We start from the raw sequence: 26,477 nt of genomic DNA on the forward strand, positions 1-26,477 counted from the left end.
AGCAGTGCAGCTCAGAGGGAGTCCATCTCCTGGGCCCACACTGGAATGGGCCAGTGGACAAAGCCCAGGGAGGGATTTGGGCAGCTGGAAGGAGGCAGGTGCTGGGGACTGGCAGCAAGGCAGAGCCTGCTGGCCTCTGCAGGCAGCACATACTCCTTGAAAGGCTGCTGACCTCCTGCATTGCAAAGGTAGGGATTCTCCAACCTTCCTCCTGGGCAAGGCAAAGGGAAGCAGGACTTTGGGGAGGTTAAATCAGGGTGTGAAATCACACCCTTCATCAGACCAGCTTCAGCCTCCTCTGAAGCACCCTAAGGGTCTTTTACCCCCTCCTTTGCTAGGGAAGACCACATCTAAGCTTGAAAAGCATTTTCCATGTGAGGCCAGCCTGGAGTTGCTTGTTTGTCAAAGATGTAGTCCCCAAAAGAAAAACAATGGAAATGACATGTGTAAGTTATTCTATTGTTTTTTCTATAGCATTTAATAGAAAGTTTTCATAAACTCATTACAGAGGTGACTTTTAGTAGTGACAGGTAAAAGACAACTGTCCCACTTACACACAGCTCCCAGAAGCAGAGTTCCATGCTTCATCTCCTCAAGGATCTTTCCTTCTATGCCAGCACAAAGTTCAGGCAGCACCATGAACAGCTTCACTGAACAGATGAACTGCAGAAACGCCCACGGCCCAGCGTGCAGAGCTACCCTGAGCTCCCAGGCAGTGGAGAGGCACCGTGGTGCTTTCCTGCAAGGTCCATGTCCTCAAGGAAAGCTGAACTGAAGACTTTTTAGAGGCTTCTTAGACAATCTGCTCAAGGCCATGAGGGAATAGAGCAGGAAAGTGAGCAGAACTCCTACCCACCAGCTACGCTGCAGGGCCTGGTTACTGATCACCCCCACACAGGTGTCTGCTTGTTTGTCTCTCAGCCATCTCAACTGATACTCCACCTACTTGGAACATCTTCTCAAACCCACATTTACAGTGATCTCTGCTGCATTTCTGTACCATCCATGATTATAAAAGATTATGATGAAAAAACAGGCAAAATAGTTCAAGCACACAGTGCTTTACTAATACTTTTCTGTTAGTCAAAGAAACAAGCAAAATATCTGCATTGAAAATGTCATATGGTAAAAGGATGATTTCTGTGGTGTGCAGCAGGGACCCTTCATGTGCACACACCAGAAGGCATTGCCATGCCAAAGTTCAGAATGCAGCTGAAACTTGCTAACACAAGTAAAAACATACCAGAAAACAGAATGCTGTACAGAGGTATGAATCCCTGAAGTGGGTCTTGGTGGTTGAAAAAGAGGGTTTGTTATTTCCTGCAGTGTGCAGTTCATATCCATAAAAGTCAAACAATAATTAAGAGAATCTAATCGAGTACCTTTCGAGAGCCCTCCATTGCACTTGCTCCAGAGTGAAGGCATTCTGCACACCCAGGCTTAAGGAGAAAAGCAGTTGCTGCATTGCAGAACCCTGGGTTTCCAGGGTCTGCCTGTTTGCTTGCTTACAAAAAGCAGTTTGTACTTAGCTGCTTTCTCCCATGCATATTAATGCAAGCAATCAGGCTTTCACTGCCCTGCAGATCTGACACCTACCAGAGCAGCTATGTTCAGCTTCTCTCCCATGGCTCTCTTTTTTAATTTCTCCCCTTCATCCCTTATTTATGTACTTTCCACTGAGACTGCAGAGTCCCTGGTCACCCTAATTCCTGGCTGTGCTGCCTTAAGTACCAAAAGAACAGCTCTACTGCTGATCCCAAACACACCAAAATCACAGAGCTACAAAAGAAGCAACAGGCTACAGCAAAAACTGAATACTCAGTACAGCTCCTATACATTCCCACCTAAAGCATGAAATCCATACAGTGCAACATAAAGAACAAGTGGGAAGAATCTCGGTTCTTTCATGGTTACAGCTCTTACAGAAGACTCTGTCATCTCCAGATTAATGTTTGATGAAGCAAACAGCCTTTGCACGACCTCAAATCTTCCTCTGTCAGCCAGAGTGGCCACCAAAGGACTGCTCAGCGCCACAGTGCCATCGGCTGAAGCGACGTTAGGCTGCATTCAGAGAGACAGCAAAAGACAGAGACATTAAAACATTTTCCAGGCACTGCTGTTCCTGCCACTGCACAGCTCAGTTTCATATAAAACCACAGGAGAGCTGACAAGGCAGCAGCAAAAGGTCAAGATTTCCTTTGCTATTAGCCCTGACAAGTACGACGTACTGATCCACAACCAAAGCTCCATGGCACAATTTAAGGGGAAACATCTCTCCTACTGTGTCATTCCCTGAGTTCCACTTCTCTCACTGCATATCACACTTACCTATCACTCTGAGCAAACAAAAGAACTCCCCCTGCTCCTACATATTTAAAGGATTTTACTACTGTTTTTCTAAGTGACTTTAAAAAGCTTAGAAAAATCACAGAATCCTAGAAAACGTTTTGGGTTGGAAGGGACCTTAAAAGATCATTGAGTTCAAATCCCCCTGCCACAGGCAAGGACAATTTTCACTAGACCAGATTATTCAAAGCCCCATCCAACCTGGCCTTTAACACTTCCAGGGCTGGGGCATCCTCAACTTCTCTGGGCAATCTGTTCCAGTGCCTCACCACTTTCATAGTAAAGAGCTTCTTCCCATCTAAACATACCCTCCTTCAGTCCTTCTTGTCTTGTCACTACATGCTCTAGTAAAAAGTCTCTCTCCATTTTTTTTGTAAGTTTCCTTCAGGTACTGGGAGGTTGCAATTAGGTCACCCTGAAGCCTTCTCTTCTCCAGGCTAAACAAATACAATTCTCTTACTCTTTCCTCACAGGAGAGGTGCTCCATTACTCCAATGCCCTGCACCATTCCTTCTGCAGTTACAATAAATGGCCTCAGAGTTTTGAGACTTCAGGGTTTGCCAAGGCTCAAGCACTGTTGCTATCAAAGCGAAATTTGTTTCCCAAGGAGAGATGATTTACTGCTACTGAGACTTTAAAACAGTGGGACTATAAGAAAAACAGAGCTTAAGTCACAATTTTCTTTTGCTACTAAACCATGAAATCTCCCAAATACAGCAATGATCAGAAGTTAGATATCCACGTGCAGTAAATTACGTGCTGCATTTGCCACGTCAGATTCTGACCTTGGCTAAGCACTGCCTACAGCTGAAATTCCCACTGGAGCTTGCCATCTCTTCCTTTACTGGGGAGAAATATGGCAGAGGACACAGCCACTCCTGCTGCTGTGCCCACGAGCACATCTCATGTCCATTACTCACCAAACAACACAAGGCTGGAACAAGCTGAAGATCGCAGCAGGCACGCAGCAGGGCAAGGGTGTCATCAGGCAGCTCTGTGGAGGACACATGCACAGGCAAAGGTCATTTCCAGTGAGCCCTGCACCAGGCTGGCTGCTGGAACTGGAGCTTCATCAGGGAGCTAACAGCTCCTCCTCAGCTGGATGTTTGCAAGGGGCTGATCCAGCCCCTTCCTGCCAGCAGAACAAAATGGGATGGGCAGAGGGTCTGACTATCTCTGTCCTTGAGAACAGGCATTTGTAGGAAAGGAGGTTTCCTCCCCAACACCATGCCTCTCCCTAAGTATCTCCTCAGTGTTTAACTCTGAGTCTGGAGTCTGGATGAATGACTTAGGCCTTGAATAAACCAAGAACCTATGCTCCCAAATCCATAGGTGATGCTAACTTCTGCCATGCCCAACTTGAGAGGAATGGCAGAGCTGAGACTGCCTTGGGAGATGGACTGATGGACTAGCTGATCCCTGTGGTGCCCTTCAACTCTGGAACAAAGAGGCTGTAATTCCTACCACAAGCAACAAGCATAAAACAGCTTTTGAATCTAGATCCAGCTACATTTATGTCTGGACTTTAGCAGCAGACATTATGTCCAAAGTCAGGTAATAATGCAACACACTCAATTAACTGTGCCCTGCTGTTAATGGCATCTGACAATTGATACCACATCAGCAGGTTTCTGTTTTCTATTTCTTTTCTCTCTCCACAAATGAGTTAAGCTCTCCCACCTGGCTCCTGTGCATCTATGGATGCACACTGACATTCTGCTGCATGGTGCCACAATTTACATTGGACTTTCCTTCGTTATCTTAATGTCAGGGAATTCTTTACATACAAGACAGAAGAGAAAAATCCAGGGTTGTCTGTCTTGGACTTTGCAGGTAGCTTTTAATTAACACTGTGGTGCCAACTAGATTGTGAGGATGGCATTTGTTTGACATTTATGTTTAATCTCTTGTTTCAGCAGCTGCAACAGAGCCCTCTAATTGCAGTGTCTCTGTGTTAAACTCGTTTTTGCTAAATTTAGTTTGCACTTGAACCATATACACTGTTACACAGGAGACAACACCTAATTTGTAATTCTCAGCCTTTAGGCAGGAAGGACTCTGGAATGCAATAAGTACAAAAATTAGCTTGCCAAACTGCAAATGCTCACACTCAGCAGAAGCAAAGTTGAGCAGTCTTGGGGGAATGTGTAATTTACACACAAAATCTGTCAGTGACTGAGGGCTGCATTTAATTCACAGCCAGGAATGCTAAGCATAGTATACCAAACTCATAAAAAGGGATCAGAAAAATTTATGTTCATGCAGCTCACCAACTGCTCAAAGAAAGCCATAAAAGCTTTAACATGGAGGGAGCTTCTAAAAGGAAAATAAAATTTTTAAAAGGGCTTTTTGCAACATACCAGATATAGCACTGATAAGAAGGTGAGCAGCTGAGAAAAGTTCTTCATCCTGAGGCTGACATTTCTGCAACAACAGCTCACTCTTTAAACTGCACCCTAAGAGCTGCAAGAAGTCAAGGAGGTCTCTTTGTTCTTCAAGTTTTAACTCCTCCAGATCTGGCTTGTCTCCTGTGCAGATATCATCGAACTGAAAGCAAAAGAATAAGCAAAACTTCTTGAAAAGAGAAAAATCCAAGCAAAGGGGAATGCCAGTACTATTCTGAAATTACTTTTAGGAAGAAATTCAAAGGTTCTTCATCTTACCATGTCCCCCAGGGCAGTCACCATTTCCTCATGGAGCAAGAGTTCACAAAGGGTTTTATATAAAGCTCTTTGCTTGTCTTCAGGAAGCTTCACAAAGGGCTGGAACTGGGTCTTCAACCGTGACAGATCTTTCCCAAGAAAGCAGTGGAAAATAAAACTAAGTATTTCTACACAAATGCCAGTAAAACCAGATAACATTTTGCTACGTGTTTTACAAGCTCATTTGTCACCACACCTTGACATCCTGATTTCCACCAGCACAAGTTAAAATGCAAGGTTTGAACAGATCTGATTTTATTTCCTAAGGACCTGATGAAACCTCAATGCAAACATTAAGAAAGAAGAACAGCTACCAAGAATCAACATTTTGGTGTATAGTATTTCTAATATTTTGAAATTCAATACTTTAATGTTAACAAACTAACTACATCTTAGGTCTTCCACTTTGAAGAATGTTCATTTGTAAGACAGAATGAAGAGTACTCATTAAGTACAAGGGAATGCTCTGCATTCATTTTCTCACAATTCAACTATGATACTGAAATTAAATCTTCTATGACATAAAATTACCATGTTGCTAAAAAAAAAGAAGTTTTCAAATCAATAATGCCAACTGGAAGGCTGGAATGGCTCTTTTTTTCCACATTCCAAAAATGTGGGCATACAAGTGTTCTCAAATTTGTTTAAAAGAAATTTTCCTTCATGTCACTCCAGTCAAGAAACACGCTCTGTTTAAAGATGTCCTTTATAACTAAAAAATTACTTCACTGGGGAAAAAAAAGCCCAGCCACAGGCAGATATTTTGTTTATCTGATGCAATGGTATGAATTTGTCTATACAAATAACAGAAAATGAAATGTACTTCCAAATTCTTTAGTAAAAACAATTTTTTTTAGCTTTTTCATTTTCCAAGAGACAGGGGAGGTTAAATTATTTAAAGAAATCTCCGAGCCTTTTAAGCAAGAAAAGCAAATAGATCTGTCAAACTAAAACAAAAAATAGAACAGTGGCATACCATTCTTTCACAAGTGTTTTTTACATATTGTTTATTTATCAAGGGGGAAACTTAGAGACGAGAGGGTGATATTCATCAGGAGAACCAGCTGTAAGAACTCCACCAAGAACTGAGGAAAAGCACAGTGTGTTCTGAAACCTTGACTGGTTTTCCCTTCTTCCATTCCATTCCACCAGTAACATTCCTGCCTCTTCTTTCCACATTCCTACAATAAAAACTTGTACCTGGGCCATTATACCAATTTGCAAATCTCCCTGTAAACCACATTTTGATTTTCTCAGTTACAAAGCTTCTCAGAAAATAATGAGGCTAAGTGAAGGCAAGGGAGATGTCTATTTCTGAGACTTAACCTGTAACTGAGATGCTTTACTGAGCGTATTTTTCAAATAATGAGAAACTATTTTCAGTGACCCCTTCTGAATGAAAGAATGCATCATCACTAAACTTGCAGAGGTTATCTGGAATGCAAAAGGGCCATCTGACTTTGTAAGATGATATTTATGACAGATGGATTCAGAATCTTCACAGAAAGAGTCCACTGCATACACTCACTGCAAACTGATTTTTTTATATCCTTTCAGTGCATTCTCCCAAGAGTTCCTGAAAAGAGCTATTAAAATGAACTAACAAGATTTCTTACTTACTATTGTACCAGATTATTTCTGCCTATCAGGTTATTTAATGCACTGTAATATAAGCATGCAAAGCATTTCTGGTAATACCTTGTTTCAATATAGTTATAGAAGCATCACTGGGAACGAGGTTTTTAGCTCCAGAGTACACCTCATTATCAACAGCATCTGGCTGATAGAGGAACGAAGCATCTCTGAATTGAACTGAATGGGGAGAAGCTGAGCCTTCTGTGCTTTCTTTTTCAAAACCTCCTTGCTGTTCATCTAGCAGACAGAACTCTGTAATTAGAAATTCAATCAAAAACAATAATTAATAAAATAGATGAGCAATTACTGAATGAGATGATAGCTTGTCTTTGCTAGTGTTCTCGCATGTCATTTCTCCGTGTCTTGTCTCTTCCAGATGGAGAGAATGCCCGTGGTTGCTGTGCATGTGAATTATTGAGCATTCCTGCAGCCCTGATGTTTGGTACAGTGTGTACAGACAAGACCTGTGGTGCAGCTGCCTCCTAGAGAACATGACACCAGCTCCTGTGAACTAAATTAATGTAGACAGAAAATAACATGAACACTTCCTGCTGACACTGGAAACCAGAACGCTGCAGAGAGGAGACGCAGGTAGGAATTCTTGATGTTTTCACACAATCACAGAATAAGCTGAGTTGGAAGGGGCCCTCAAAGATCATCACATCCAGCTCCTGGTCCCACACAGCACCATCCCCAAGAGTCACACCATGTGCCTGAGAGTGCTGTTCAAATGCTTTTTGAACTCTGTCAGGTTTGTGCTGACCACTTCTCTGGGGAGCCTATTCCAGTGGCCAAACACTCTCTGGGTAAAGAACCTTTTCCTGATATCCAACCTAAACCTTCCCTGAGCCAGCTTCAGACCATTTCTTGTTGCTGGTCACCACAGAGAAGAGATCAGCATCTGCCCCCCTCTCCCCTCACAAGGAAGTTGTAACTGCAGTGAGGTCTCCCCTCAGTCTCCTCTTCTCCAGGCTGATCAGCCCAAGTGTCCTCAGCTGCTCCTCACACAGCTTCCCCTCAAGGCCTTTCACCATCCTCGCTGCACTCCTTGGGTACTCTCTAAGAATTTTCTTACATTGTGGGCCCAAAACTGCCCCCAGCACTCGAGGTGAGGCTGCCCCAGCTCAGAGCAGAGTGGACAATCCCCTCCCTTGCCCAGCTGGGGATTCTGTGTCTCATGCACCCCAGGACAGGGTTGGCCCTCGTGGCTGCCAGGGCACTGCTGAGTCAGATTCACCTTGCCTTCCATGGCACTGCTCTCCAGCTTCTCATTCCCCACTCTGTACTTTTTCTACCTCTAAGACATGCTGAAATGCAGGCAAGGGGATCCACTCATGAAGGTGACACATGAAAGTACTCTCTGAGATTTGTAAAAACTCTTGAGAGTCCTTCACAGAGCTTCTGTTGGTCATGGCACCGACAGACTCCTCTTTCCCAGCCAAGCCACGGGTCCATTCTCAAGTCCTCCAGGTGAGTGGACAACAGGAGACTTCTGAGAGTCTCTAAAGGACTTCACCCAGGGATGTTTCACAGAATCACTCTGCAATAACTGTCTCTCTTCAGTAACATCACAGAGGAAATAACACACCCTGGTTGGATTACCCTTCCCGCCTCATCTTTGTGACAAGCACTGGCAAACTCACCCACACAGGACTGTCCTTATCCTGCCATCCCAGTGCCCCCAGCCAGAAGTTAAGGGCTTCCTGGAAGGTACAAGGAGCCTTTGTAAGAGTTATGCTGAGAAATCTGGAGTATCAAATTCTGGGCTCATGTGTCCAACACCATGCCCTAAAGACGCAGAATACAGTCAAAGCCTTGTGCAGATTCTGATAATTTTTTATTGGCTCAAATGCAAGATTTGAATGTGTACCTATGGCACTCTGCAGTGGGTCTGAGGAGAACACAGGCAGGCTAGCAAGAGAAACTGAATTTTAAAGTAATACCTGACAGCAAAGCGAAAAAAATGTAACTAATCAAGCACAGTGCTCAGATGTACCAGGAACAAAACCTAAATATAACCTTTCTGCAGTTGTAAGAGTCTGTCTTACTAAATTAAGGACATTCAAAGCAGATGAGAAAGCATGGAGAGCACTCCATCAGCAAAAAGCTTTTTCAAAGGGAAAGCAGACAAAGAAATCCCTGCCATAGAGAAAGAAAGATGACAGACCTTTATGCTTGCATAACCCTTCACGGAGAAGGAGCTACAGAGGAGCAGAAAGTGATTAACACAAGCTGAGAACTTCCCAAAGCAACAAAACTCTGGACAGCAGCTGAGGCACCACAAGGCCAACTCATTCATGTTACTGTCATTGAAAAGAACAAGGCTTTCACATGAACCCTGAGGAGGAAAACTCTGCTAATACACTGCCTCCCCTCCTGAAGCAAAATGATGCTAATAAGGGAAATAGAACTTTTCAGATGATGTTGTTTAATCTTGTAGCAGGACTCAATTCACAGGAAAACACAGGTCTCAAAATTCTGTATTAAGAGGATTGTTAATAAATTCTGTATTGAATTCTATTACATTCATCAATGACAAACATAGAACAGTGCAGTTCGAGCTTGTTAGTTACTCAGAAATGTTAACAAAAATGCAAGAAAACCAGAGATGATCAACAAAAACAATCAAAGAGACTCCTTTATGTGGAAAAGTGGATATATTGGGACTGCTTAATTTACAGACATTTAAGAAAAAGCAAACCACACACATATAGCCATGAACAGAACAAAACAAATCAGCTGGGTGCTTTTATATCCCCCGATTTGTAAAGCATGAACAAGAGGTACTTCAGCACAACTTTAGAGACACAAAACTGCAAAGCCTTAAGGAGAAACAGCTTTTACATGGAGTGAAAAATTAGCCTGTAGAAATCAAAGAGAATGATTACAGGAAAGCACAATGGTAAATGGATCAGAAAAGTTAAGATCCTTCTTATTTTTTTTAATTTATTTTATTTATAAAAATATCCAAATATGTCTAGTTGCACTAGTCAAAACATTTAGAAGAAATATATACCATTCTTCTTAACAGAATAACTCAGGTACTGGCAGTGGAAAAGAAACAGAAACAATAAAAAGCTTGCAAGCATCTTACTCCATAATTATCTGTGAAGAGAATCCCATTAGGTTACACCTGCTATTGGTCACTTTCAGTCTCATGAGAAAGGACTACATTACTTCTTGGATTTAACTTCAAAGGCTTTTTCTATTCCCATAAACAGACACTGATCCCTGCTGCTCAGACATTAACAAGTTGAAGTTTAGGCTCCACCATGCTTACTCTCGCTGGCAAAGCCATAATTTTGTTGTCAGTTCCTCTCCTTTACCTTCTCAATGTCATTCAGGCAAGGGAAAATAGCACAAATTAAAAAAGAAAAGAGGCAGGACATAGATTGTTTAAGATAAAACATGAAACAAACTGGTCTTGAAGCTTAAAAGACGTTAATATTAAATACAAAAAAAAAAGTGAAAAAAGCAGCAGAAGAGGAAAAAGAGCAGAGAAATACACATCATTAACAAGACCTATGTATTCTTAGCTAGCAGGACATCATAATTTCATGTAGAAAAAAATCTAAGTAGGCTATCAGTTATATACCTATGCAGTCAGACAGCCTTAATTGCACCTCATTACTCTGAATTACAGCTCCATTATAACCATGACGTCAACATCCTCTGCTACTATCTCTGTGTTCAGGCTACATCAGAGCAATTCCACTTTTCAGAAACTTTTTACAGGTTACATAATATTTACTTCTATTCTTGAGCCTACAGACTTTCTTTATATCAGAAGGAGTTTGATGGAGAGTTAATCTTCAGCATTTCTCATCCGAGTAAAGCACATCCCAGATTCAAATCTCAACTCTACTCCAATTATTTCTTCAGTGTATCTCCTGTTTCTCTCCACATCAGTCCTTCCCATCTTCCACCTCTATCTGATTTTATTCCTCCTTGCATAACATCCTCTGAAACCTCCTTTAGGTCCATGAGTTTAAATGAGGATAGACAAGAAAGAAAACCCAAGTGATTGTGCAGAGCAGAGATACAACTCCCCCCAAAGCCAATTTCAACATTTTTTTAACCTGAAAAATATTCGACTTGACATAAGTAAAGCATGACCAGACAACAGTACAAGGGCATTTCTGCAACCACTCTGAGGGCAATCTTTAAATGAAAGTGTAAGTCAGAGAAGTTTAAATTTCAGTCCCAAATGTAGGATTCTATTCTTAACATGACTGTTGTCTAAACACTCCTGGTTGATATCTGATTTACAGTCAGGTCACTCTCTGCAACAAGCACAGGGAATAGCCCAGGCCAAGGGCCAGCTGGCTGGAAGCAAATTGCAGTGAAAGACATGGACAATAAATCCGAGAGGATCAGTAGCTTGCCCTTGCAGTTATTGAAGTTTGCTCCCAAATTTGCCCTAAACCAGAACAGCTGCATACTGGGCTGTACTGACAAGACTGTAGCTGGTGGATTGATGGAACTGAGTTTTCAATTTGGGGAAGTGCATTCAGAGTGCTATGTCCAGTTTTGGACTCTTGAGAACAAGGCCCACATTCACAGACTGGAGCTAACTAGCAAACAGCAGATACTGAGGAAAACAACTTCACTACCACAGTGGTCAAACATGGGAACAGGCTGCCCAGAGGAGTGATGATATCTCTGAAGATAAATCAAAATTTTACAATAGATAAGGATATGAGCAATCTGATCTAACTGAACTTAGATCAGAGTTCAAAAATTGGCCTTGCCTTAAGCAGAGCTCAAGCTACACAATCTCCTGTGGTTCCCTGAAACCTAAGTCACTCTGAGTTTACAATGTATTCAAGCCACTGAAAAAGCATTACTATATCAAAGTTTTCAACTTACTAAATCTGCATCTCTAGCACAAATAACTATCAAGGCAAAGGACACCACACAACATAATCACCTTCACACACAGGGAAACACAAAAATCACTGTCTGACAAACAGCTTTGTCCACAGTTGAACTGTGTGCCACAAAAAAAAGAGTTTTTCACTTACCAAACTGGCCATTGTGCTTTATAAACAGTTCAATTACACCATAGGCAATGGTGGTTGCAGGAGGAATTTCAAGGATCACGCTAGAATCCTTCATCAGACTTCCATTCTCACTTACTGAAACCTACAAGACAGATTTATTCACCATTTATCTGATTCAGCTACTGCATAGCTTAAACATGTAATTAAGGTGAAAAATACAGAGGGAGAATATCCTTTATTCTTCATGATGTCTCATCAAAGTGTTACACCCTCCATCAGGCATCTAAGAGAGGAACTAGATGAAGAATGAGGTAGAAACACAGTGCCAAGAGCAGCTCTCACACTCTTAGCTACCCTGTCCTAGCACAAAGTTGAGCTCCAGGTGTAGCTTTTGTCACACATGAAGCCCCATGTCAATGGGAACTGGGCACCCACTTGAGTGTCCTGCCTTGCCCAATTCCACTGTGACATTTCTTTTGCCCAGCTGGAGGCTGGCACCAGGAAGGTGGCACTTGCAAAGGGGGCTGTTACACTGCAATTCCCAGATTCCTGCGACTGGAGACACAGTGTACACACAAGTGATTTCCAGCTTAAAAAAAAAAAAACAACAACTTGCAGTGAATGAGCATGTTTTGACTTCAGTAATTCCTTCTCAATTCACAGGCAATTTTTCAGATAGCCTCATAATGCAGTTAATCTCCACTCCCATGATCAAAAACAAATAGTTTCCCAATAAATATGAAAACTCAGTAGACACTGCAACCATTTGTGATGAATGATTACTTGGCTTTTCAAATAAATGTGATTCAGCAATGCATTTTGCTATTCAATTGCAATGAATAGTTTTAGGTTTGCTTCATGTTCTGCTGTAGGCAGGAATCTACAGAGAAACAGAATCCCAGTTGATAGTATTGATGGAAACTACATTCCAGGCTCATACAAAAATATGGCACCTTTTGCCAGAAAGGCAATGGAAAAAACATTTTACCATACAGAATTTTCACAATGAAGCACTGCAGTTTGTTCAGCACATTAGGAAAGCACGAAAAATACTCTGAATTCCATTTGGAGAAACAATTTCTTCTCAGATAATGTGCAAATGTTCTGATCTCTGCAGATTTTTAGGAACTTTTACCTTTATTGTTTTTGCAGTGCATCCCACCACACCACTGACTTTCTCTTCCGTCTGGATATGTTCAGATATTGTACACCTCTGAGTTGTGATTATCTTTTCTCTCAAGATGCACAACACTTCACGTTTTCTTTCTATTACTTGTTGCAGCAAACTACTGTTTAGATCTATTGTTCTGAAAACAAAAAATACACCATTAACAATACCATAATTGTGAAAAAAAGCCCCAAAAAACAAAACCAACCACATTTTCTTAATTGCTTGAAGAAGGTTTTATTGCAAAAATGACAATGGTTTCTGTACGAGCAACCTCCTCAAAATTACGATGTCCTCTTCTGTTATTTGGCAGCAGTAAATATCTGTTTTCCACAGTAAATCCTCACATACATACTGAATATATACTGAATTCTTGATTCCCTACTCTCAGCAAAAATGGAAGTTGTCCAGATACTTTCTAAGCAAAGAAAAAAGCAAGAGGGAAGCAAAGGCAACTTTGAGTTTCCTGGGTAATACAAAACCAACCAGTCAAGCTCTTGGACACTGGACTGAATCCTCTCCTACTGTGAGCTCACACTGACATTGCCATGGCCATGGCAGGGGGTGCTGGCTGGGGGACACAAGGACAGCAATCCCTCACTGCCAACCCCCACTGCTTGCTGTGGATCTGCTTCAGTGCTCACCTAAACCCCAAACAGGCTGAGTGGGATCAGCACCACTGACCAAATATTTCAAAGGGCTGAATGAGAAAACAGAAGATTTCATTGATTTTGAGACTGGGGATTATTCACCTGCTTCAAAATCCTGTGTTATTTATTGGTATAGACACAAAATTCAAAATTGGTGACCAGGACTGCCACAGTTGAAAGAAAAACTAACTTGGGGGGGGCTCAAAACCCTAGCCCAGGCACCAACTTAATAAACCATCCCTACTCCACAGCACAATTCAGCATCTGTTTAAATGCTGCTGGAAATGATTCTAACGTTAGGTTCTTCTTAGAATGAGCAGAAGACAGAAAGTGATCTCCAAAAACATTACAGGAGGTTTATTTTCTAAGAAAATGTTACAAAATCTACTACCTTCTCTTCTGGGGTGTTAACAGACTTTCTGGTAACAGTTAAAGCAATTTCTTAATTGTATTTAATTGATTAAAATGTATCAATTATATTATACTTTTGCAAAATATTCACTGGAGGTCCTCAGATGAGATGTTATATTTTTTATGAACAGGTATAGAAAAACTATTGGAAGATTAAAGGACTGCTATCCCCGACTCAAATTATTCAGTCTTTTCTCCTCCCTTTTATTCTAAATGGCTATTCATGGAGCTAAATGGCAATTTCCCAAAAATGTGACAGAAAGACATGTCTGACACCAATTCATTTAAATCGAGATATCTCCACTTTTAATTAAAAAGTTTTAGATTTATTAGATTCTGGAGCTCTGAATTTATGCAGTCTGTATAAGTCTGAAGTCAGCTGCGGTTTTTATTGAATTAAAAATATCCTCAGGCAATTTTTGATCTTTGGAGAGTTGCATGCTTATATGAAAGTTCAATCAGTTGGAATGAACTGTCTGAAAACCTTAAAGTTGATTGTTTAGACAAGGGAAACAAAATATCTCTGAAGCAATGCAGCAGCCCCAAACATTCCTGAGATTATTAATATAACCTTTTTTCATTTGGTGCAAAGTCATGCTTTATGCTTGGAATGCAATGAACCTTTGGATTAAGCAAAAATTCAAGAAACATCAAGCAACCACAAACCTCACCATTCTCAGAAGTGTCTGCCAAACCAGAGCCATTAGTTACAGTCTATCAAGCCTATCATACACTTCACAATAATTATTTATGTTTCTAAAGTGGTGTGCTAAACATCCTGAAAATATAAATGAATGCACTAAGAACTTGCAGTTTTAACATTTGACCTAGGGAGCCACAGGGGGGGAAATAACAGTGAAGAAGCACAAAAATGATTTGTCATTTGCTTTCACGTGTATTTTTTGACTGTTTAAGAGGATGACAAACTTGCTGGATATCTCCAAAATTTACAGGAAAAAAAGCCCCTCAAACAAAGGTAGAAAAACACCTATTAAATAAAGATTTGCTATTTCTGAGTAAGTGTTAATTGAAGAAACCTACAGAATATGACCTATGCAAATGAATTACCAAACAAATTCAAGAGACTTTTTCTTCCACCTGCTTCTACAGTATTCTGCCTGAGGCAGGGCTGGCTCAGACCCTGTCACACTCTGGTGCAGAAGCAGCAGCAGAGTCAGAAGATGTTAAATTGCAGAGAGGGGCAGTGAACAAATCCTGGAGGCAACGCTGGAGGAGCTGCTGCAGCACTGAGGGCTGTGGAGTGACAGGGACACACAGGGACACACAGAGCTACCTGCTGCAGCAGCACTCCCCAGGCAGTGCCCAGAGGTGACCTGGGATCCCCTGCACAGAGCTGAATGTGTGCCAGCCACTGCCACAGCCCCAAGGCTCAAATGACTTCAGTGGGATGTGTCCCATTGTAAAGCTGTCAGAAATGTTCTCCTCTGCCCAGTAAGTTCAGTGAGCTCCAAATTCAGAGCTTTCAAACACACAGCCTTGCCCACAGCAACAGAAACCTTCTCTTTGAGGACAGCACAGTTAAGTGCTCTCCTCTAAACTTCTGGCACTGAACTCTGCATCATAAAACAGAGCTCTGGGGTTGCATGTGGGCACATCATGAGTTAGTACTGGGGCACAGCCTGTTGAAGGCAAAATATTCTGCTCTCCTCAGCAACTCAAACAGGAGATGACACGAGGTAAGCAAGTATCTTATCTAAATTATCACTGAAAACAGTCATCAAGAGCAATCCACAACAGGGTTAAAGTTTGATAATCAGAGCAGGGCCTCAAGTATTGCAGGGCAATGGCTGCTGAGTTTATGACTGTATATGCAAGAACTGAACTTATTTGCCAGCATAACACTGAATATAAGAAAATATCTGAGTAACACAAGATGGCCAAGTTAAATCCCTGAGAATATATGCATGCAAGGCACAAAAATTGCATTGATTTTTTTTATTTTACAGGTCATGTTTCAGAGCTTTTATTTCTATTCTACAACCATGGCTCCTACCATCTCTTTCACACTCTACTATACAAGAGCCCCCACCAACCCTGAGCCATCTGTACTACATCACCATTGCCATTCCCACCCCAAGGAGCTGAGCTGAAGCACTCACAAATAACACTACAGAATATATAATGAGATGTTGGTCTGCCAAGTCCCATTATCAACACACAGAGTACAAGTCTGTATAAATAAAAATTATTTTAAAAATACAAATTAGGGGATTTGCTTGATTATTTGTTCTGCCTAAACAATCTTCCTGTGATCAATGATTTACTATGCTGGAAGCTTTACAGGTCAAACATGTAAATAAAATAATTTCTTTGCGTTTTGGTCTCACTCAATGTTTAACTAGATTAAACACTTCTATTCTCCTATAATGCAAAGACTTCTTTCACCTTCATTGAGGATTTTTCTTTTCACACTAGGAAAGTAGTAGACAATAGAGACACAAAGGCAATTTGTTGCCGACTGGAGTCAGAAAAGAGAAAAGCAGAAACCAAATAAAGGCAAGAAAAAACAGACAACACCTGGCAACATAGCAGGCTCTCACAGTTAAAGTAGAGAGCACGAGCCTGCTCCAAACCCCACTGCTGAGACTGAGGGTCTTTCCTTTAGGCATGGAGCTTGACGTGATTTCCCACAAAGGAGAGGCCATAGAACATTTTCCATCAACTCCTGTCTAACCGTCTCAGTAACCCACCCACAAATCCTCAAAGCAAGGAACTTGGCAATTTCCTCCAAATACCAAGAGTATTGTAGGAATTGGGTATTGTTGTGAGTACTCTCCATCCTCACATTGAAATCAGCACTGCTGCCTCTCTGCACAAATTTTCACTGGTCCAAACTACTTACAAGTAAAAAAAACCTTTTCAGTCCTGTACTGGGCAATGTCACCTCAATACACCTCCTCTCCCAGCTGCAGAGACACAGGCAGTTCCTGCTCACAGCTTCTTTTCCACTTCATTTATAATGTGCAGCAGTCTGATTCTTCCATACAAACAGTGCTTGTTGCAAGTGAGAGCCTTCACCCAGCTTTGTTCCTGCTCTAATAGAGATGAGTGTCAGAGAGTAAAATCTCACTCTGCCATTTTCTACCAAGCACAGATGCATATTTCTTTTGTTAATCCACTTCAAATATAACCTCTCTGACCTACTTCTTACAGAACACAGCATCTGCAATAGTCAGCTTATTGATAGCATTTCACTATTTTCCCTACAGAATAACCTGACATGTACTTCACAGAACATCTTCCCTAAGAATAACAGCGACATCTCAGACTGCAAGGTAGTTTCTCTATTTTCTATTTAACATGCTCCTTATTTTTTAAATCACAGGCACACACAATTGCTTTTATTCAATCCTGTCTCACAACACTTTGTGACTTCATATTATCTCATGTAGCAGCTTAGGTAGGAAACTGAATGGTTTCCTCATCTTACTCATAAATGCTCAAGGAGTTTTAAACAATAAATCACAAAATGGTCTGAATTTCCACTGTACTCAGATTAAGAGTAGATATTTATTTTTGTCTCTGGATGGACAATACCATGCAGTTTCACTAATTCAACTAAAATGCAATATGCAACAGTATGAAAGTATCTTTCAGGCATGCCAGAGCATGCTGTTAAAAACACAACTCTTTTCCTAACACGCTAATCACAGAGTTAGGAATCGCTCACACAAAATGATGGAAATGTGACAGGCATTTTTTTCTGCAGTGGATGTAAACTGCCTGACTGCTAGCCCTGTCCTCTCAGAACTTCTCATTCAATCACCTTCCATGACTTCTAGTGAAATGGTATAAAACAAACAAGCAAATCTGTTAATATATGAGAAGTACAGAGATGATAATATCCTCATAATCCTTTTTACTGGAGGGAAGAACACAGAATGGTTGAGGTTGGACAGTCATCTGGCCTAACTTCCTGCCTTAGCAGGGCCACCTGGAGCAGTCTGCCTAGGATCATGTCTCCAAGGTGGGGAACTCCACAGCCTCCTCAGGCAACCTGTGCTCAGCCACCCCCTCAGTGAAAAAGAGTCTCCTCGTGTTCAGACAGAGCCTCCTGTGTCTCAGATTGTGCCTACTGCTTTCTGCTGAGTCTCTGGGCACCACTGAAAAGTGGCTCATCCAGCCCATACTTCATCAACTTCTCTAAGAGGACCTGATGGCAGACAGTACTGAAAGCCTTAAAATAGAAGATGGAATATAAATATCTTAAATCCATAACAAATCAATTGAGCTAAAGGCACAGGACTCTGCCCCAAATCAGGTATCAGCATGTTACAGTGCTCTGTGAACCAGCAAGCACTATGTAATAGAGAATCAAAAATAATGTAAAGGCAAATATGCCAAGTTTGTGTACCTAAAACTATTGTTTAACTGTACTTTAGATATTGCATATTATGTTAATTATTGTGTTCTGCATTTACAATGTCACTGCTTCTGCAAATCAGGAAGCATCCCAGCCCACATCCTTCAGCTTCCACCCTTTTTCAGAAAAAGGAGCTAATGCAGCATCTGGAATCTAATTAAAAGATCAGTAGGATTCTCCTTCAGAAGGTTCACCTAAGAAGTGACAGGAAACTGATTTGCTGCTACTGAGCACTTTCAGCCTGCTCAACTCTGAAGACTCACGTAACTTATTTTAAAAGGTTCATCAGCTTTGACTTTTTAGAGTTTATTGCTACTAATAGGCAGCTTTGACTTAATCAGCCTAATAGAAGAACATTTTCAAAATGCAACTTAATTAGGTTATATATGTAGAAATATTAAATGAAACAATGATTGATCAAACAAGCACAAGCACCATGTGCTGTTAAATGACATCAAGAACAGTTTGCTGCCTCACATTTCACAAGGCCTGACAGGTAAACATGCTCTTATAAGTACTGTTATGTTTTGCATCCAAAAAGCACTAACTTGTAGGCATCAGCATTCCTGAATTTCACATAATACTTATGAACGAGATGAAAGTTTGAAGCTTGGACACAATCAATCATAAATCATAGAATATTTAGGAACAAGTAAGTAGAATTTCATCTACAAGGCATTGCCAACAATTTTCAGTGAGCCTCTGCATTACACTGGCAAAAAAAATAAAAATTCTGCTATCCTCATCATTTTCAGTGACCTGGCAGAAGGCAGACTGACTCAGTTTCAATTATACACTGTGCATCATAAGCTTTAATAAGCTATGAGCATATTTTTTATGAACTAAGACCTACGGCCTCACATGAAGTGGCACACACATCAACTTCACACATAGATCAGTGTACAGCTACTGATTTTCAACACTCAAAAGAAGGTAATATATTTCTGAGTATTTAGTTACATAAAGGATTGTAACTCCAAGATGTGCTGATTTGCTGTGGGAGGATTCTTTTTGTGCACAGAGTAGGTAACTTCAAGTAAAAGCTTACTGATCCTAAATAAAAGTTACTGTAGTTTGTTTCTCCATAGGACTCTACCTAGTGCTACAAACAAGACTCTAAATCTTGACTGATACTATTGTCTTGGTATTAGATGCAGATTAATTTTACAGGCTTGGTACACACATTTGGCCCGGTATTTTCCGCTCTTAATAAGGCACTTAGTACAAAGAGAGCAAGGTGCCTTATTAGAATAAATTTGTTGACTTGTGAATGCTCACAATAAGAGGCACACCAGCCATTTGTTCCCATGAAAATGGAGAATTGATTATTTCTAGAACATCAGTGTATCTAAAGCAAATTTACATTGCTTCTGACAACTTCTGCACTGATAGCAAAAACCTATCATCTTTATCTTCAGAGCATCAGCAAAGGCTATTTAAATTCATTACAGCCCCTGCCACAGATGTAGAGTACAATGCTGTCACAAATAAAGCACCTTCATCTCCCACTGAGCCTTGACCTGCAATAGAGAGCAGACCCCTGACTTGTCAGCTGGCTGCCAAACAGGCTTTGGTCCATGACACTCCATTGCAACATTAAATAGATTCCATTTCAGAGTAGGACAGGAAGTGAGGAAATGTTACATATCTTGGAAAACAAAGAACATGGTTCCCCTCAGTTAATAGAGTGTATAACAGGAAGCAACATATCTATATTTTGTTCAGCTAGTAGAATGTACCTTGATTATGCTTGCTCACCTTTGCTATTACTTTAACTTCTAATAATCTCATTTTCTAACATGGTCACTCACACACACGAAATTAAAAAGCCTGCTTACAAGAACATTTGCAGTTCTGAATTCAATTTCCATATTCAATGCCCCAGTAACACAGAGAACTAATTCTTTTTTTTTCCAGATTGTTACCTCAGTACAGTCCCCCAAAGAAGGGAGGATTTGGCTCTTGTCCCAGCTGGTAATTCATGCAAAAATGTAAAATGAAATAACAGAGAGATGTTTTTAAAACAAGAAAGGGAAAAGTCTGACTAACAAGATTTCAAAATATGGAGAATTTCACTTTTGTAAATATTATTTGTCATGAATATGAAAGCTTACAATAAAAATAATTTTCAAACTCTGGCAACACCACAAAATTTATTGGTGAGTGACCACAGCTGGTCCAAGTCTTTTCAGCTCAGTAATCTCTCCTGGCCACTACAACACCCACATTAGGAACATACCTGTCCTTGACATCTTTCATGAGCTGCTGCAAGTCAACCTCCTGCTTCCTCAGGTTTCCAAATGAGGACTGGTTTTCCACGTAACCTTTCCCTCCAGCTCCCAGGCTGAACTTCACAAATGATGTTTCAATACTTCCTTGAACAAAATCTTCAAACTTCCCCATATATTTTGCAAAGTCAGACTCCACAATCACTAGGAAAGCAATAACAGTAATTTCTGTGAAGAGAAGTGCTGAAACTGTCCTTAAGTGATTGGAGGAACAGACACTTACACAAAATATGACAAGTTAGCAAAGGCAAGGAACAGTATGAAGAGGTAAATAAAAAAATTTACAATTCTGCAACTCTTGTATCTGCTCTCTTCATGTTTTCATCATCTCTGCCCTACTATCTTTAGTATTTTGCCATTTTAGGAAAACATAAGGTGACTGAAGTGCTGAACTCAAACACTATGAAATATTTATAAAGAATGATTTAAATTTATTTCAGCTACAAAGAAAACTACAAAGTAGACCTGCTTGTACAACAGTGCTAGTATTGTGGCATTATTTTGACACATCTCATCATAGGGCTCTCCCAAAGCTCACTGAAAACCAATGGAAAAATCTAACTGGTTTAAAACAACTCTGAATTTTATATACCTAAAAACCAGAGAGTTGACTCAGAATCAGCTACATTTCCAAGCCAGCTACAATTAAGATCTTAGGTTAGGCACTTATCTATTTTACTGTATGGAATTATGACATGTCCAGAATTTGGGATTCCTTCTCATTAATCTTAAAACATGTGTGGGATTGCTATAGTTGGATGAAGAAAAAAGTACAAAGGTCAACCTTTTTTAACAGTCTGTGCAAGACAAACAGAATGGGTGGTAAAACTCACCTGGCCTGTCCTAGAAGCATTCCCTGGGCTACTAACACCAACCAGACACTGTATATTCACTGCTTTTGACCAGTACAGTTTCACACTACTACAGTACAGTTTCACACTACTATCACATACAAGCCCCTATAATATTCTAGGGATATTCTTGTAGCTGCAAGACAGCTACTGTTATTAAACAGTAGGACTATACAGCCTGACAACATTCAGCACTTAATTTAATAACTCTACCCAGGCAAAACTTTCTTCCTTTTTTAACCAACATTTATTACTACCAGTTTTAGTTACATAAATGGTCAAGTGAGAAAAGATCCATTCATCTCATTCCCATGGATGGAGGATTCCTTCAGAACATTCCTCTGAAAGGAGCCCTCTAATAACATAATTGAGAATAATAACAGAACAGGTTAGGGATTGTACTGTTTTTATCTGCAGTAATAGTGCTGCCCAAGTATGGCTTTACCTGGTTTTATTGGTTTGTCTTCAGTAAGCACATCACTCAGGGTGACTGTCAAGAAATGATACTTGGGCTTCTGCCAGCACCAGAACTTCCTCCTCTTCGTAACTAAGCTCAAAAGCTGCAGCTTGTCTGAGGCGTTCAAGTGGGAGACAGGGATCAGGTCACCTCCACTGTCAGTTTCTCTCACAAAATTCTTCGTTGCTTTTGCAAACATCGTGGGAAATCAGTTAAAGCCTGAAAGAATGCATCTGTTTTCAAACAACTACAGTTGGAAATTATAAATATTTACATTGTCCTTTTAACAAGTCCTTCACAGAACTGGTATTAACAAAGGAATACCATGGTGTTTTCACTCTATCTTCTCAACTCCAAGCTGGGAAGGAGTTCCAATTACTTGTCCCAGTGCAAGTTTTCTCAGTAACTAATAAAAGAATTCTAGTTAAGAGGAACATTCACAGGTTACTAATCTGTCAGGGAGGAAAAACTTACACAGCTTACCTGAAATTCTGTGAAAAAGCATCTACTAATAAGCACCCTGTAGAGACCAGCTGTGATGAGGAGAGCACTGGGGCAATGGCAGAGGATTTCTGCCTCCCCACAGGATCCTTCTTTTATTACCTAACATAAAACTTACTCCACACGAGGCAATTAGGTATTACTCACACAAATTATCTTGATCTTTTTAATAGGGAGTAAACACAAGGATGGATAATAACAACTGTTCTATAAAAAGCACCAAATACGTGAGCTGGCATCTTTGTTACTAAATTTTGTTTCTGAACTACACCCCTGGAAAGTTCCAATTAATTTTTTTATTTATGAACTCTTTTTTACCTTCAATGTCTTCCAATTTTCTATTTTTTCATTTGCATAACTACAGCTAAATTGAACATACATTATTTGCAACTGTTATTCACAACTGTTATACATATCCCCTACACAACTACATACATTATCTTACTGTTGCTTTGCAATGATTTTAATTAAAAATTATCAGCATCTCTTATAAGGTAAGGTTTTCCTTATCCCTGGGAATGTATTTTACTGTATTTACATGGAATGTCTTCCAGTAAGGGAGACTGGCTGAAGACACAGAATAAATGGTAAAAACAACCATTCACAGGTGCCAAATAAACAATTCTAATAAATTAATATTTGATATTTTTAAAGAGTCTTTCTAGTTTTTCAACTCTGTGTTATCTGAGTTAATGGTATCTCCAGAATTAAATCAGTTTTTTTTTTTTAAATCCAGCAGCCTTCCTTTAAGTCCCCCAGCTGACACTGACTGGAAAGTTCAACTAAGATCATAAGACATCTCAGCTGGGTATTCACACTTCCATTATTAATTACCTGTCTTGCTCCACACACATCTTGGATTTCTCATTTACAAACACAGACTAGAGTAAGGCAGGACAGACTTCAAACAAAAACTGATATTGCAGTGAGCACTCAGGATTACTGACAGAACACAAAAACCTGAATACAGATTATTAGTGCTTGGACCACAGGCTCCCTCTTTTATTATTGGCAAAAAATGCCTTTTTGCAGAAGCAAACTTAACCTTTTCATTAGTTTTTCCCAAGTCCCATTTCAGATATTCCACACAGTATTTACCAATTCATGATGAGGTCCTGACCTCCTCATGAATCATCTATAGCCTAGTCTGTGTTACAAATAAAAGGTGTTTTCCAACAACACCTGCATCAAAAGGATTTGAGCAATGTCTAAGTCACACAGCATTTTACTGAGGAGTCATCTGGAGCTTTCACTGCAACTGCAGCAAACCCTGCAGCACAACCTCAGCTGTGGGCACTGGGAGTATTTCCAGTGACTTCTTGCTCTCTGACCCTCTCTTAAACTGAACTCAGACTGATTTTTTACATTCTTATGTCTCCTCCTTAATCTCCCTGGTTTTAATCTCAATGAGAACACTTTTAACAGAATAATGCAGTGCAGATCCACTGCAGCAAAAAAGGAAAAAAAAAAAACAAATAAAGCTTCAAACGAAAACTAGCTTTCTTCATCCACAGGACTTCTTTTGCAGGAGTCTGTATTTTGCAAACAGCCAGACAGTGACTGATTTGTTATGTAGGGGAACACCAAAAAAATTCTGACTGCCTGCATTAGCTGCCTTTGCCCAGCAAAACCTTCTACAAACATTTTTGTATTTGTCAGGACAGCTCACTCACCCTGATCCCCTGGCTACATAGCCAGCTCACATGGGCATAGTCTCTGGGGGAAAAAAAATTAAAAAGGCCACCAATTTCTGAGTATATTGGTGGTGTAATAAAACAAATTGCAAAACCAGGTCCTAATATTTGGCATTCTCACAAACTCACTAAATCTCATGAGACGAACCACTGCACTGGTCTGTAAAACTTCCAGTTCACAGTGTTTTGCCTTCATTCCCCATCACCACTCCTGACTAGCAAAAGGAACAGCCAGGGAAGAGGACAGAGTGCTTCTGAGGACTAGCAAGACTCACCAGGCAGGAGAGATGGGGCAGTTTTCACGCTTAAAATGATGGCAGTGTCTCCCACACTTTGCTGTGCTGGTAATGTCTTTGCAGGGAGCATATTTTGCTGGTGCAGATGTACCTGCAAATCAAGAATATTCTATCCAAATTCCTGTTTATCTTTGGATATAGCACCTTCCACACAAATTTGACAATGTCCCCAAATACCTTGCCTCACTACTTCCCAGACCAAAGACACAGAGCAATTATGCCCCCAAACATCAGGGGTTTAACACAGCCACAAGGCTCAGTGGCATCCTGAGCCAATGGCCAGGGAGCAGTTACAGACCCAGCTTAAAGAAAGCTCTGCCTTGGGAGTTTCTTCCCCTGCAAATTTTAATAGAGCTGCGCTTGGTTTGACAGAAATAAAAGGGAAAGTATCAAGCCGGTAGGAAATGCCTGTCAGAGTGAATTCACTCTTGCAGATAGCTAGGCATGAAAGAGAAAAGAAGTAGTACCTTCCTTGCCTACCAAAAAATCTAAAATTAGCCTGAACCTGGACTACAGGAGGATTATTTAATGGCAAGAATGAGAACAAGTGAAGACAATGAAACCTATTTCACCATTTACCTAAACAAATCTCATCCCTGCTTTGCTTTACAGCTCCCTAACTCAGTATAGTGGGACATTAAATCCTAAGCGACATTTAATGAGCAATTGCTATTTGCCTTTGTCAGTACAAAAGCAAGCAAACAGTTGCCTGATATTTCTTACATTCTGTATCTTTCACATAAAACACAATTATTTTTTTTGCATTTAACCTAAGACCCAAGTTGTAAGGAAATGCAATGTCTGAAAGCCGAAGAGGAAGCTTTTTTAAGACTAAAGCCTTAGCTTTAGAAGGGCTGTTAGGCATTAACCACTGTGTAGGAGTGGTAATGGCCCTGGAATCCTACAGGAGTATGAGTCCGTATCGGAAGGGAACGGGGGCATGGAAGTGACGACATGCACGTTACATGTTTTATTAAAGAACATCAGAGTTACTTTCACCTCCTCTCTAGAAAATTAAAATTAAAAAGAAAAAAAAAAAAACAAAACACCCCTTAAGAGCTAATACACAAAGCCTCGCAGGGCTGCCCACACAATGCATTACAGGTTTTGAACGTACGTAGTCCCCAAAAACACCTCCAAAATGTTTTAGCCCTGGCTGAAGCCCTCTGTTTGTTCCTCGAGGGCTCTGCAGCACGTGCCTGCACACACCGGTGCCGCAGCCTCGGGCACCCCGCAGGGATGTGGCACCCGCCTTTCCCTGGCCGTGGGCGCCGTCCTGCGGGCTGCCACGGCTGAGTGAGGGCCCCGCGCTGGGTCCCGCCCGCCTCTCCGGGAGCGGCCCGGGCAGGGGAGCACGGCCCCGCCGTGCCACCGCTCGGAGCCCCGCACGGGCACCACGGCCATGCGGCTTCCTGCGGGGCGGGCGGACAAAGGGGCGCGGCACGGAGGCCGCAGCCGCTGCTCGTACGCCGCGGAAGGGCGGAGTGGCAGCGGCCGGGGGAGGGGGGCAGGGCCGGGCTGGGCCGCGCCGCCGCCCCGGGCCCGCTCCCGTACTCACGGCATTCCCGGCGCTCGCCGCCGCCGCCGCCGCCGCTACTGGGGATGCGGCGCACTCCGCCCGCGGGGCGTGACGAGCCCGCCGCGCCCCTGGCGAGGGCCCGCGGCCGAAGCTCAGCGAGCAGGTCCCGCAGCAGCGGGGGCTCCGTGCCGGGAGGGCGCGGCGGGGGGAGCGCAGGCCCCGCCCGGGTGCCCGGGCCGTGCGGGCGGGTCGGAGCCGCGCCCGGGGCGCCTCCGCCATGTTGAGGCGCGGAGCCGCCGCCCGGCGCAGGGCGATCCTCTGCGAGCCTTGGGGGCGGCTTCTGCCTCCCTCGCCATCCCGCCCATCTGCCCGAGCTCCCTCGGGCGCTGACCGTTCTGCCGGGAGGGTTGGAACGGAGCGCTGCAGGTGTCCCTCTGCGTGGGGCGGTGGCCCGGCACAGGCCCCCTGCGGCACGTGTCGTGTGGGGCAGCCCTGTAAGTGGAAAATTCCCACTGGGATGGGACAGACGGTTTTGTATGGCTGCACCCTGGCAGATAGCACTGGCAGGTGTC

The 26,477-nt window shown here is 41.8% G+C and overlaps 1 protein-coding gene across 3 annotated transcripts; it reads right to left on the reverse strand.

Moving 5' to 3' along the window:
• Positions 1–447: 447 nt before the first annotated feature.
• Positions 448–26,477, reverse strand: GSDME (gasdermin E). 3 transcript variants are annotated; one of them, XM_063153322.1, is made up of 11 exons: positions 26,297–26,477; positions 24,366–24,477; positions 21,884–22,081; positions 20,539–20,731; positions 12,822–12,993; positions 11,708–11,828; positions 6,747–6,935; positions 5,010–5,137; positions 4,707–4,893; positions 3,267–3,340; positions 448–2,061 (listed from the first exon to the last, which is right to left on the reverse strand). In XM_063153322.1, exons 2-11 carry the CDS (start codon positions 24,454–24,456, stop codon positions 1,831–1,833), a joined length of 1,584 nt encoding a protein of 527 aa, XP_063009392.1. In that variant the 5' UTR covers positions 24,457–24,477; positions 26,297–26,477; the 3' UTR covers positions 448–1,830. The 3 variants fall into 3 exon arrangements, with proteins under 3 accessions (XP_063009392.1, XP_063009402.1, XP_063009411.1); XM_063153332.1 differs by lacking the exon at positions 26,297–26,477 and adding an exon at positions 25,945–26,001; XM_063153341.1 differs by lacking the exon at positions 26,297–26,477 and adding an exon at positions 25,945–25,971 and having other exon boundaries at positions 21,884–22,114.

The sequence above is a fragment of the Melospiza melodia genome, chromosome 1, assembly GCF_035770615.1.
Source record: "Melospiza melodia melodia isolate bMelMel2 chromosome 1, bMelMel2.pri, whole genome shotgun sequence".
NCBI lineage: Eukaryota > Metazoa > Chordata > Aves > Passeriformes > Passerellidae > Melospiza > Melospiza melodia.